This window comes from Octodon degus, unplaced genomic scaffold, assembly GCF_000260255.1.
Source record: "Octodon degus isolate 3935 unplaced genomic scaffold, OctDeg1.0 scaffold00236, whole genome shotgun sequence".
NCBI classification, from domain to species: Eukaryota; Metazoa; Chordata; class Mammalia; order Rodentia; family Octodontidae; genus Octodon; species Octodon degus.
This window is the reverse complement of record NW_004524812.1, coordinates 1764770-1778965: the sequence shown is the minus strand read 5'-3', so window position 1 is coordinate 1778965 and position 14196 is coordinate 1764770. Positions and strand designations below refer to the sequence as shown.

At 45.2% G+C, this 14196-nt stretch overlaps 1 protein-coding gene across 4 annotated transcripts in view; it reads right to left on the bottom strand.

Annotated features, from left to right (window-relative positions):
• Nucleotides 1–13224, bottom strand: part of Dock11 (dedicator of cytokinesis 11) — a 224183-nt gene extending 210959 nt beyond the window's left edge. For all 4 annotated transcript variants that reach the window (XM_004645686.3, XM_023706010.1, XM_023706012.1 and 1 more), the window contains exon 1: nt 12851–13224. In XM_004645686.3, coding sequence (XP_004645743.1) covers nt 12851–12952 — 102 coding nt within the window. In that variant the 5' untranslated portion in view covers nt 12953–13224. The remainder of the gene's footprint in view (nt 1–12850) is intronic.
• Nucleotides 13225–14196: the final 972 nt, after the last annotated feature.

Genomic DNA, 14196 nt, shown 5'->3' with positions numbered 1-14196 from the left:
AACATCCGAATCGAACAAAATTGCAGGCTGCAAACCTGTACTGCTTTCTTTCAGCCAAATCTTAAAAGGGATAGTACTTCCTCACTGGAATTCTATGAAAATCTGCATACCTGGCTTGAAGTTTGCTGGTCAATCAGGACCTTGTTCCTGCTGCATCATAATGCAGGAGCCTTTCTGGGCTCCATTTGACCCCAGGATGGCACCATTCTTCAACTGCTAGCAAAGGCCCATGTGACAGGCAGAATAATGGTTCCCCAAGTTGACCCATTCTCCATACCTGGAGCCTGTGAATATGTTACTTTATATGCAAAAGGGACTGCGCAGGTGTGACTAAATCAAAGCTTTTTTAAAAAATTAAATTAAGGATTCTGGGCTGGGGAGATGGCTCAGGATAATAAGTGCTTCCCTGGCAAGTGCAAGGGCCTGAATTCAATTCCCGGTTCAGCAATAAATAAATAAATAAATAAAATTAAGGATTCTGAATGAGAATAATGAGGTTATGCAGGTGACATCAACGTCATTATAAGGGTCCTTACAAGTGGCTGGGGATATAACCCTATGCTAGACAGCTTACCTAGCATTCACGAAACTCTGGGTTCCATCTACAGCACTGACAAAATTGATGTCCAGTTTTGGCTTGGGGTGTAGTTTAATGATTGAGCACTTGTCTCACATGCCTCAGTACCCCAAAGCCAAACCAAAAAAAAAAGATTCTTGCAAATGAAAGAGGGAAGCAGGAGAGTCAAAGTCAGGGCAGATGTGAAGATAGAAGCTGAGTCAGAGTGATGAAAGAAAAAGACTTGAGCAGTGCTTTCTGGCTTGAGGATGGAGCAGCCAAAAGTCAAGGAATGCAAAAAGCTTCTAAAAACTGGGAAAGGAGGCAAAAAATGGGATTCTCCCCCAGAGCTTCTGCAGTAAGTGTAGCCTTGCCAAACCTTAGGTTTAGCCCAGCAAGAGGCATTTCAGACTTGGAACCTCTAGACATATAATTCTGTGTTTTTTTTAAGATGCTAAGTTTATAGTATTTGCTACAGCCTAATGGGAAAGCTATATACCATGTATCCAGTCCAGTCCTCAGGGCTTCTTGCTGAACCTCTCACCTGGCACTCTGCCTCCTCTGAGGTCTCTCAGCAGCTCCTTACTCCCTCAGGCTTCAATTCCCCTGCTGTGCTGAGCTCAAGCTATTCTATGGTCATGGTGAGGATGGGGCGCCCCTCCTCAGGAAGGCCAGCAAGAAGACCAGAACTTACTGCTAGAGTTGCTGGGCAACTGATCAGAAAATTAAGACAGAGGTTAGATGTGGATAGGATAGAAGGGGGTCAAGACAGGGCCGTAAGGGGGTGGGAGTGTGGCTCAGCAGTAGAGTGCTTTTGCCTAGCACATAAGAGGCCCAGTGTTCCTACAGTACCCTCTCCCACCAAAACCAAAACAAACCCCCCAAAAAACAGGCACATAGTGATACAGGGAAGACAAGAAAGAATACCAAAACCCAGTGACTAGAAATAAATTTTAAAGACAGCGTCAAACCAGCAGCTTGCCCAACTTGATCCCAACAATCCGGGCTTTGAATATGAGAAACCACTGATGTCCCTGAACCTAGGGCAGTTCTGAGCTGGCCATGGACAGCAGCATAGTTTCAGCTATTAGTGGGAGGGAGGCAGCGAAGAGAGCCAAGTTTGTTATTATAGAATTGAAAGGAGCAGCCTTACAGGATCCGCTCTGGCTCTTATAGTGAGAATTCCACCAGACCATTGGGAAGGGAGAGACAGAGGCCAATTTCCTCTGTGAGCAGTCATGTCGAAGGAGCAAGCCCCCCCAGGCTCAACTTAGCAGGCAGAGCCCTCTTTGCTTTACAAGCAATACAGCATGTCATAAACACACTGCTGGACACAAACGAGAGCTTCTGGCCCCTGTGAGCCTTTAAATAACAATTCAGTTTAACTTATGCAACAGTTGATCCAGATCATTCTTAGGCTTCTGTTATTCCTGGGTGGTGAGGTAGCACCTTGGAAGGAGACATTCCTCCTTCAAGTTTTTAGGAAACCATTTAATGCACTGAAGCATTAGGAACTTGTGAACCTATGAAAATAAACTGGCCAAGCCAACAGCACTTTTCCATTCACACCATGAACACTGTGACAACAGGCTCTGCAAGGCAGGAAGCTGGCTGTTTCTTAAATGGGAAAACTAAGTTACTAATATAAAAGGCATGGGGAGAAATATATATGGTATTATTTTTGGACCACGTTAGCCCAATTGAAAAAAATCATAAAAACAGCTCCATGAAAATGATCCCAGGTACTTCTGCAGAGCCAGTACTCTGGAGGGTTTTTTCCATATAGTTATTCAAAGAGCAAAGAAAGGAAGAACGTCCAATTGCAAACGGGCCTCAAAATCCTTAGGTTTGCTTTAGGAAGGAAAAACCTGCACTGATCTTGTCCACATTTCTCAGTAACAAGCCCATCCCTTTTTTCTTTCTTTCTTTTTTCTTCTTTTTTTCTTTTGTGCAGGGTCTCACTATACACCTAGGACTGGTAGGGATCCTCCTGTTTTCTGCCTCCCTAGTGCTGGGCTTACAGGCATGCACCACCACGCCCAGAATCCATTGGGGCTCAGCATGCCAGGGGGGCGGGGGCAGTGTGGCATGCCGGAGCCAGGGATCGAACCCTGGCCCCTGCACTTACCTAAGCAAGCACTTAGTCTGCTGAGCTATATCACCAGCCCTTCTTTTTTTAGTTTTTTTGTCCTTACCTTTTATACCTTTCTACTAAAGAGACCTAAGCTTGTTTAGAAATAAACACTGCTTCTCATAGGTCATCACCAAAACCACACAAGAAGAGCTCCCTCCACCTCCTTTCTTGTGGAACCTCTGGCACATGCTCTACAGTTCACACGGTAACTCTGAAGATTTTCAGATTCCTGCAGGTTAATACCTGTTCTGTCATCTAGCGAACATGGACTTCTGCTCCCCACATATAGAAGAAGAGTGACAACAATGTGATATGTGTTTTAACAGTGACCCATAGCCATATGAGATCATGGGCACCACAGGATTTTAATACTTCTTAAGACTGGAGCTATAAAAATGCAAAGTCATGTCATCATTTAAAAAATAACTCATACAAATGAATTCCCCAGGCTTCTGACACAATTCACTGAAATGCTTCAATAAATAAAAATATTCTGTCTCAGAGAAATGGATGAATACTTAACTTCTTAGCTAAACTCACTCAGTAAAGTATCTCTAGTCATGAGGGAAAGTAATGATGAACTAGCTTAAGTATCAGAAAACCTTCAAATACTTCTCAGCAGATTGAAACATATACAATTCAATATAAGCAGTCAAGAAAAGTGAAACTCACATAACTTCCCATGGACAATAAACTCCATCGGCAATAAAAACGAAGTGGAGAAGAATTGGAGGAAATCATTAATAGCAAATTTGGGCAGGATCGTGCAAGGCTGGGTATAAACAATAGGGAAACCACGTGTAGCTGGAACATCTGGCATGTTTCCCACCATCCTGCCTCTGCTGGAAAGCTGCACACATTATTTGCTCTGCTATCACAAAGCCCAAAGAACTGAATATAAAAAGATATTAAGGCTGGGGTTAGCTTAATGGCAGAGTATATGCTTAGCACATATGAAGCCTTGGTTTTCATCCCCAGCACCACACCCAAAATATAGCATATTAATTTTTCAGAGACCTTTAAACTTTACATTTTAAAAATCCCACTAAAATACATGTTTCCAAGAACAGTTTCAAAAGAGGCATTTGAGTTTCAACATCCATTTGATTCTTTCAAAGCAAGGATCAATGAGTTTAGAGAAAGGGATATCAGTAAGGTTTGGGGAGGGAAAAGAGTATCAAATCCCCTTTCTCCTCTATCCCTCTCTTTGCACAAATTACACTGAACAGGCTGGCATAAAGGTGTGTGTTTCTGCCAAAGGTCACATGTGTGGATCCCTACCCCTGACGTGTCACCACCCTGAGAGCTAGCCTTTCCTGTCGCCACTCCTCAGACTGGTCTGGAGGCAATAAATACCACGGAGCCAGGGCCTAACTAACACCCACTACTCTTTCCAGTATGACAACATCAGATGAGGATGGATATTACCAAGAGCCTACTGGAGAGGTTTCTACCAGCTTATTCTTCCAGGAAAGGTATGACTCTTGGGTGAGCCATGGGGCTTACCCCTTTGGGATATGGGCAAAGCAAGGAAAGAAGAAAGCAAGAGTACCTGTTTCTCTTCCTGCCAGTTCATCTTCTCATTTTTTTTTTACAGTACCGAGGATTGAACTCAGGACCCTGCACTTGCCAGGCAAGCACTTATTCTACTGGGCTATCTCCCCAGGCCCCAACTTTTCATTATTATTGATTTGTAGCACACATACAAAAGGCTTTGCTTACCCTTCATAAGGCCTATGAATAAGAGCTAACAGTCATGTTTACTAGTGGCAAACCTTGTTCTAAGTGTTTCAAGTACAACAACTCCATTAAGCCTTTCCACAAGCCCATGAGGTGGGGGTAAATAACTGGCCCAAAGTCATCCCTAGCAAATAGAGAAGCTGAACTTTGAACCTAGGCAGTGTGCTTCCAAAGCCCATGCTCTTACCCACTCTATTCTAAGAAGTATGAGCATAGTCAACGGCAGCTTACTGAGACTGTCCCTTTGTCTTATTGTCTCATTCCGGTTATGGCTCTGGGCACCTCCAGGGTGGGGCTTTGCAAAGAACCAAAAAGGCATCTGACTCTAAGCTGAAATGAGTGACAGACCAATGCTACCCAAGCCCTCTTCTGTCCTCATGACAAAGGCTACAGCAAAGCAAAGAGATGGAAAGTGCCCTTAGAATTGATAGAAAACAGAGCACTCAGACCCCTTTCTCCTTCATATGCTTCTCCTTCTGGGTTAAATAAGTTTAAAATAAAACTAATAATTTTTCAATATGCCTAACAGACAATTTTATATCTCAGGAAACTGCAGAATCAGGTACACAAATTATTCCTCTGAACCAAACTGCAACAAGAAAAGCTTGTGGGGGGGAGGATTTTTTCAGTGAAACATGGCAGTTTGGGAAGGCAGTGACCATTTACAGTCTGTAGAGATCAAGAAAGGGAATGCCAAAGTGAGTCACACATGTATACCACTTTCAGATTTCTCACCCTGCTAGATGGTACCATTAATTTTCCTCATTCCCATAAGGGGGGAAGGGACTATAGTCAAATAAGTGTGAGGAATACCATAGAGATTAACAATGCTCATTAGTAAAGGCCTACTTAATCTTGTTAAAATCAGGAAGGACCAAACTCTTGAAAAAGACCTTGAGGATCACAGAAAACAATAGAGGACGGAAGTTGGAGGAAAAGCAACAGGCATGATGTAACTAACCAACTACAGCAAAGAGGCAAAAACCTTTGGCGTCCTCCCTGGTTTCTACCTTCTCTATTTCAGTTATTTATATGTATCTATTCTGCCTTTCTAGGGCTGAAAGTATAGTTCAGTATCTCACTCACGGCCCTAGGTTTGATTCCCAGAACCACACAAAAAATAAATAATCTGCCTTTCTGGCTTGAGAGTCCTTAAGGCAGGAATTATTCTAATTAGTCTCTCTGGGCATCTGGAGAAGGTTGGTCAGCGCTTCATGCTAACACTTTGCTGCTCAGATCCCGAGAGCTGGAGCTAACTGGAAGTCTGGAGTTTGATTCCACATTATTGCTCCACACTTTGCCTCCCACTTTGTGTTCATCTCCAAAGGTGCAAGCCTTTTTCATTAGCTAATCTGCCTACAATCTCATTGGTCTGCTCAGTCCTAGCCCATTCCTAGCTCTGCCTCCCTTTCCTGAACTTAACTGCAACACTCTCCTTTGCTCTCAAGATACTTGTCTTGTGCCAAAACACAACCGAACATGCTCAGCCTTCCCTTACAACGTTCTCTCCACCATTTGTTTAACTGAACCCTATATCTGCCCTAACACCTCTCTCAAGCAGAAATTACTTGTTTTGTTTCCTATCCCTATCACCAAACACATTTTTCCTCCTGTTAGCCCAAACTGAGAAACCTCAAAACTATCTTGACTGTCTCTGCTTCCTGTTTTCCTTTGCTCCTCCACCCCCTCCAAGAATCACCAAATCCTATCAATTTTATCACTGAAAAGTGTCTCACATCTTCCCCTTATTTCCAGTCTCACTGCCTCAGTTAAAGCCTTTGTTACCCTCTCCTAACTGTATATTTTAACTAGCTTCCTGGCCTCCCCAGGCTCTTCTTCTGAAACTGAGAATTTCTCACATGAAGCATTGCTGCCCAAGGCACTGCTGTTCCCCATATTTCCTACAAAATAACAACTGAGTACCTATTACATTCCAGGCACTCTGTAAGGTACTGGAATAAAGATGAATACACAGCCTCTGATTTCTTGGCTCTTATCCAGAATGTATAAGAAACACTTTGTGGTAGGCCCTTCTAGAATGATGGATTTTTTTCACCAACTCATTTAACCTTTATGAATCACTGATCTATCAGACACTGTTTACACATCATGTCCTCTGTTTATCTCAGGAAGTTATAAAAAGGCACTACCATTGGTCTCCATTTCACAGATGGGAAAACCGACACCAAGACACTTGCCTCAGTTCACAATGCAAGTAGGTGGTAGAAGTCAAACTCAAGGGTAGGCCTGACTCTTGAGCACGTGTTCTACCCTTCACATTTTAAGTTGACACTCAACATTTGGAAAAGAGCCCAAGTAAAATGACCATGATGTGAAGAATCTTGAAATCTAGGAGGAAAGAAGGAAAAAATTATGGGTCTTTGGCCTTGTAAAGAGTGAATGTGGGGGCCGGAAAATTAGCTCAGTAGAGTAAGTGCTTGCCTGGCAAGCACAAAGGCCTGAGTTCAATCCCCAGTTCCGCCAAAAAAAAAAAAGAGTGAATGTGAAAACAATATACTAGCCAGGCACTCTGGGAAGCAGTAAGCCCAGCACTCTAGTAGGCTGGGCAGAAGGATCACAAGTGGAGCTCAGCCTGGGCAACTTATCAACTTAAGGATACCCCACCTCAAAAATAATAATAATTAAAAAAAAGTTGATGATGTTGCACAGTGCAAAGTCCCTGGGTTCAATCACCACTACCCTCCCCCTCAAAACCATGGTGGTTGTCTCCAAATATTTGAAGGGTTGTCATGTAAAAGAGGAAGCAAACATTTTATGTGGCTCAGAACAGCAGAGCTAGGCCAGGGCCACGGTGGAACCTACAGAGAGTAAATTTCAGCTAAAGAAACTTTGCTAGCGTATCCCTCTAACCAACAGCAGCTACACAAAAATTTGTCAGAAATGTGTCCTGGAGACATTCTTTCCTTGCATGGACCAATGGCCTAGAGCAACAGCTCTGTGCACAGCATAATTACCCAGGGTAGTTTTAAAGAACATACATGATTGAACCCACTCCTGACTCAGCAAAACAGAATCTTTGGGTGGGGCTGAGGAAAGACAACTATTGCAAGAGTTGAAAATAAGGAAATGAGTCTATAGGAAAGTTCACTTAAATTTTCTAAACAAATATGAATGAGCAATTAACATATGGGAAGCCATTCAAGTAAGCAAAGAAATACAAATTAGAACACTATGTCTTATCAGATTACAAAGATTAAAATAATATTACTAACCAGTGTTGTCATGGGAGAGGAGAAATGAATCCCCTTCCAGTCTCTTGGTAAAAAAGAACACTGGAATAACTTTCTGCAGAGCAATTTAACAGAATTTTTAAGAAAAAAATTTTTGTATGTGTGTGTAGTGATAGGGATGGAATCTAGGGCCTCAAGTATGCCAGGCAGGTGCTCTACCACTGAGCTACACTCCCAGGGCTAACTGGAATTTTTATTTATTTATTGACAAGGAATCTTCACATGATGTCCAGGCTGAGTGCAAGCTCCCAAACTTCTAGGCTCAACCTCAAGCCGGGCATGGAGGCTCACGCCTGTCATTTCAGTGTTTTGGCAGACTGAGGCAGGAGGACTGCATCAAGTTCAAGGCCAGCCTGGGCTACACAGTGAGCTTAAGGTCAGCTTGATCTGCATAGACAAGCCCTGTCTCAAAAAATCCCTCTACTCTCAGTGTCCAGAGTAGCTGGGGTTATAGGAGAGAACTACTACATCAATTTAAGAGGAGTTTTTAATACTCAAAAGCACAGATAGTCTTTGAGCAAGCAGTTCCATTTATATTAACAGGAAAATCTACCAAGTTGGAAAATATCTTCTAAATGATGTTCATTTAATTATTGCTCAGACCAGTGTTATCCAAGACAACTTTCTGCAATGATAGAAATGCTCCGTATCTACTAGCCACAAGCCAAACATGGCCACTGAGTACCTGAGCCTCAGAAGATGCAATTTAGGAACTGATTTATGTTAAATTCAAAGGCTTTTGGGCTCATGTTAATAACAGCATATCAACCTATACAACCCAGTACACCTACTGTGGAATTGTTGACATACTTATTAAACTGACTATGTAAATTTACATTTACTGACATGAAGAAATGTTCATAAGATATCAATAAATGGAAAACCTATTTCAAAGACTGATGTACTTCAATTCATATATTTTCATGTGTGATACATAAAGATACAGAATTTTGAAATACATACATTTGAATATTAACAGAATATTGACAGTATTCCTTCTAAGTGAGATGATAATGATTTAGTTTTTTGGTTTTCTACAATAAACATGAACTTATGATCTAATACAGCAATCAAAATTTAAAAGAAGTCTTCCCTCAAGATTAAAATAAAGATTCAAAGCACAGGAATTTTAAAACATGTTTATCTTAGAAAACAAATTCTACTGTTAAGTGCTTAAGTAAGCGTTCTGCATGAAGGGCTCTCTGGTTTCACAACAAACTGCACCAGTCTTTTGGACAGATCCTTGAAAAGTGGCTTAATAGTTCAGGCCTTTCTAACCCAGAGAAGCCAACAGAAGTAGCAAGCTAAATTTTATGCTTAGGTTGGGGTGTTTGTGTGTGTGTGTGTGCACACGCGCACGCACGCGTGCACATGCACGTGCACTTGCATGCATGCCAACAGGAGCCCCAGAGTATGCACAAAAATCAACTTTAAGTTCTCCTAGCCAATACTATAATGCCAGCATTGGTTGATTTTCCCTCTCTCAGTTCCTTGATTGCTGAACTAAGTCTCTGAACTGGAAAGGCGTGGTCAAGAAGCATGTATTGGGCTGGGGATGCATCTCAGTAGTAGATCCCTGACCTTGCACACATGAGGCCCTGTGATCAACCCTGAACACTGGAGAAAAGTGCAATCTGAAAGTGGATGTGTTCTATGGTGTAAGTCTTCACCTCCTTACTAGTGAAGCTGTGGAGTTTGTCCCACGTTAAGTACTTTCCACAAATTCCCTGGGATGAGAGAGTAGCTTTGCTGGTCTTCAGTTCTTGCCTAAGTGGGAATACAACAAACATTCTCTACAAAGGTAGTTGTGAATAGCAGGGGCTGGTGGGGGACATCAACAGCTGCGATCCTTTTAGCCCATCTTGACTCCTGCAGATCTTCTTTCTCGGGAAGCTATCACATGAAATATGGCCAATGCCAGTCAGCGGACACCAAGGAAACACAGTAGGTCTTCAAGAGTAGATATAATAAAACAGGTTTACCAAATGTTTTTGAAGCACAAATAGCTATATCCTGAATTATTACAAAACATCATTAAAACTGTATTTTAATCATGTATATGTATAAAGCCTTCTCTGTTACTCACAAGGACTCTTAGCTGTAATGTTCCCAAGCCACTCTTGAGATTATCACTGTCAATAATGATTCTGTAATTATCCCTTTCTCTGGTTTAAAATTGACCTTCATAAAAATGCTGAACTTACAGGAACATGCAACAATGAAACAACCTCTTTCTCTTTCTGCTTCATTATGTAGTTAACAGATTCATGGAAGTACTAATTCTGAATGAAAGCCTGAATACACAGCAATATGCTATATATAGCACAAGACCAGTCCTTCCGAATTTTTCAAACATTGAGCAAAACTGAATGTTAGCAACACGCTAACAAGGGTGCAATTGTAAAATTTAAAAAAAAAACCCTACACAAGAAATACTGGGGTCAGGGAGATGGCTCAGTAGAATAAGTGCTTGCCTGGCAAGCACAAGGGCCTGAGTTCAATCCCCAGTTCCACCAAAAAAAAATACTGTATATTTGTCCAACTTGGTGGGTTTTTCAGGTTCTAAAGAGAGATAAACTGGAAGAAAGCTTGACCGGCTGTGCTAATGACTCCAATTCATGTTGGAACTCTAACATTCGTGTCTCGGGTTCACAGCAGCAAGTGTAAATCCTACCACAGCTGTTCCTTAATAAACACATGGGGGGCTTAAATCAGAAAAGAACCAGAAGTTTTGGTGGCAGCTGCAACATTGTCCTTGCTTTCTAGCTACTCATGGCCAGAGCTCTCTGTGTCAGAAATGCATGGAGAGGAAAGAGAAAGAGAAACTCGAGAGAGGAAAGGAGAAAAAGACATAGAAACTGACCCTGAGTCACTTAGGTGCCTACACTCAGTTTAAAGCTGGTTCCTTATTTCTTAGTGGAGTGAACTACTTACAAATAAAATTTTTGAAGGTGCTAGGAGAACACAAAATTGATTTCTATACACAATCTATGTTTCCTGTAGATACACACACACAAAAAAAAACAACTCAGTGGGAGCTAATGAAAAAGATTGAAATGGCCATCCTTATTTTGTTAAAACTATAGGGCACCCAGCATTGTGTCTTGCACATGGTAGCAGTACATCAGATACTGGCTAATTTATTACTAGACTCTGTTCTCCCTGTTCCTAAAATCTCAATGCGGACCACATACTAGAGTAACAAATAAATCATTCCTCTGCCTTGTCTGGTATAAATGCTAAAATCAGAGGCCTTGGTCCCATAGAAGCTAGGCTGATGGGAAACCATGGCTACTGACAGTAGCTCCAAGAAGAGTCTCCTCCCATTAACAGTTTAAGCAGCTGCATCTGTGCTACCCAAAAGCTAAAAACCTAGAATGTTAACTTTTTGAGGCAGAAAGTAGCAAGTCAAATGAACGCTGGTGAAATCTCAGTCATTCGCTGCCTCTCGCTTATTCTCTTGAGACCATCTGCCTGCCTCACAGCCCCATTCACATGCTGTGGCTGAGGGCCAGTTCACCCTGCTCAGGAAAGGTCTTCCTTCTTCTTCAATGGCAAAAAGTGTTCCCTGAGCTATTCAGCTTCAGTCACTCGCTAATAATCCAAAGAAGAGAGCCCTGGTATAAATGCCATGCACACAGCTTGTCTCTCCTAACCGGCCATGATGACAAGCTTGGTTTGCATTTGACCTCAACAGGTCCTCACTCCCAGATCACAGTGAAACACACAATAAGCCAAATCCATTAAAACAACATTAAAGGTCTAGGTTTAGCTTCACTAAACAGCAGGATTAAACTTTCAAGGGTCCAGCCACAATAAAGAGATTTCTTTAAAGTTACTTGGCTTTGCACAGTTGTAGCTATTAGGGAGCAGATTTTTATCTCAAAGGTACATATTTTACAGTTGGTCCTCCTCCAGAACCCTCGCTAATGTCAACTTTCCTCACTGTTGGGATCAGACCCCTGACCTTGTTTTAATGTTGGTTTTGTTACTAATTCTACAAGATCAACAGGAAAATTACAAGGAAAAGCTGTGAAGTTCTCTTCCCAGGACAAGTTGTGATAACAAAAAGCCCTCTCTTAAGTGGTGAAATTTAAACCCAGCAACGGACACACTGAGAGAGCGGACAGAAAAACAAAAATTCTTCCAAAGACCCAACTAACAAAACAAAACACGCTAATTAATCAGTCCAATTGCTTACTTAGGGTTTGTTCCCTAGTTGAGGAAATTAGCCACGACTCCCTTGGAAACAGAAGTGGCAAGAGCAAGAGCGGGTTAGCACCGTCTGCTCCCCTCCCTAGTTAGACAATCGCGGTGCAGTCAAGGGTGCGCCAGGAGGGCTCCCTGGTGTGTGTGCTCTTGGCCCACCATCCCCCAACCTTGCCGCCCTGCTGGCACGTCCAGCCCCTAGCGGTGGGTGACTTGCCATCCTTGGACTGGCACACCCCATCTTTCCCTAAACCTCATCCCCTTGCCAAGGCAGTGCTCTCAGGCTCAGGGGACACCCTCATTCATCAGCGACCTACCCCGCATCCACTCTCCCGCGAACCCCTGTTGTTCCCAATCCCTTCCTTCCGTAGAGACAGCACTAGCACCCCTTCTACCCCCATCACCACCCTCTCTCTCCCCGGTGGCAGGAGGAAGTTGCTCTGCTTCCTCTGTTCTCACCGCCTGCCTGAGCTTGGCCACCAGGGGTTTTTTGGGTGGGGTTCTTTTTTTGTGTGTACACGTTGTGTGTGTGCGCGTGTGTATGTGCAAAAGGCTCATCGCATCCTTCCGCTTAGGCTGCCTCAGGTGCCTGACGCAGGAGCTCATCTGGTAACCCCGGTCCCCGCTCTTTGTGCCCGGTGCAAAGCTGCGAGAGGTCTGTTCTGTACCTTAGCCCCCGCCCCCGCCCAGGATGGAAGCGCGGCTTTGTGGGTCGGCGTCCACCCCAGCGCGCACCTCAGCTGTGCCGGGCAGTCCCGGCGCTGTCAGCGGGCGCCTAGGAGTGGGACCCTGGCAGGCGGCCGCCAGCGCGCAAACTTGCTGGAGCGGAGAAAGAGAGCTAGCAGCGCACCGGGCAGCTGCCCAGGCTCCCCTCCTGCCCCGGGCCCGCGCGCGGGAAGCCACCGAGTCGCTCCCAGCAGGAGCACGTCCCCCGAGACGTCCCGTTCCTCGGCCACTCACCAGCATCACGGAGCCCCGCACCGCCTCGGACACGCTCTGTCGGAGCTCGGCCGCAGTGCCGGGCTTGCTGAGCCGCTTAGTGAATTTGCGCACTTCGGCCATGGCAGCGGCGGCGGCGGCGGCGGCGGCCAGGTCTCGGTGAGCGTCCTCCCTGCCCCGGGCCGGCCGCGGTAGCTGCTGCTGCCGGTGTTTACACGCCGGCCGGCCACATCGCAGCCCAGCGGCGCCGCGGCTCCCGCTGCTCCTCCCTCCCTCCCGCTGCTCCTCCCTCGTTCCCTTCTTTGCTTGCTGGCTCGCTCGCCTCGCTCACCGTCCGGCCGAAAGGCGGCAGCCGCAGCTCCCGCCAGTCGAGAGGGAGCCAGAGCTGCAGACGCCGCCCGCCTTAGGAGGGTGTGTCGGGCGGGGAAGGGTGCGTGGAGGGGGAGGGAGCTCTGGAGGTGGGGGCGAGGGTCACGAGGGAAGGGGGGGAAGTGGCAAGCACTCGGGCTCCGCCCGCAGCTGAGGTTGCTGTTGAAGCCGCATCCGGGAGGCAAGAGGAGGCTGCTTCTTTTTTCAAGTGTGGAGCGGGAGGAGGGTCGAGAGGGGTGATGAAATGCCTCTGAGACTGGACTGCGTTCTGCCCCGAGGCTCCGCTCTAGCCCTAGAGGCTGCGCATGCCCCGGGGGAGGACTGGGGAAGTCTCATTGCCCCCACCCCGTAAGCCTGGAAAGCCTGGCAGCTAGGGGCTGAGACTCAGCCACTGCCTGGAGCAGCCGCCTATTGTGTGCTCCTCCGAGGTAGGGTTGCGCCTCTGGCGCTGTCTTAAGGAAAGGGAGCAGGGTTTGGGCTGCAGGGACTCTGCCAGGTTCTGCTCCTCTCCTACTCTCTTCTCTTGGCCAGTCATCAGCCTCGCAGGAGGGGGGTCTGAGCTTGGGGCAGGTTGTGTGGTTCAGCTGTGAGTGGCCAGGACTGGGGTGCCATGCCATGGGAAGACCGTGGCCTGGGTGCGGAGCACGTGCCAATGTTCTAGGAGCTTTCTCAAGTGCCCCATAACCACCTTCCCCCTCCATTTCCTACTGTTATCCTCTCTGGGTTCCAAAAAATTGTTTTTCCAAGAATCAAAGAACATCTTCTGCCTAGGTATAAAACACAGAAGCTTAAAACAGAAATGAAGATAGGAATCTTGAAACATTAGTGACTCATCATCGAATTTCCCTAAGAGCAAAGTGAGAAGCTTCATGAACCTGGCAGATATCTATCTTGTTACTTCATTTGTTGAGAGTTTGAAAGTGGTCCATGATCTGGGGAACCAAGCAACTCATCTGAGAGGGCTCTCACCACTTCCCCTGTGGCACATTCCCTGCTTT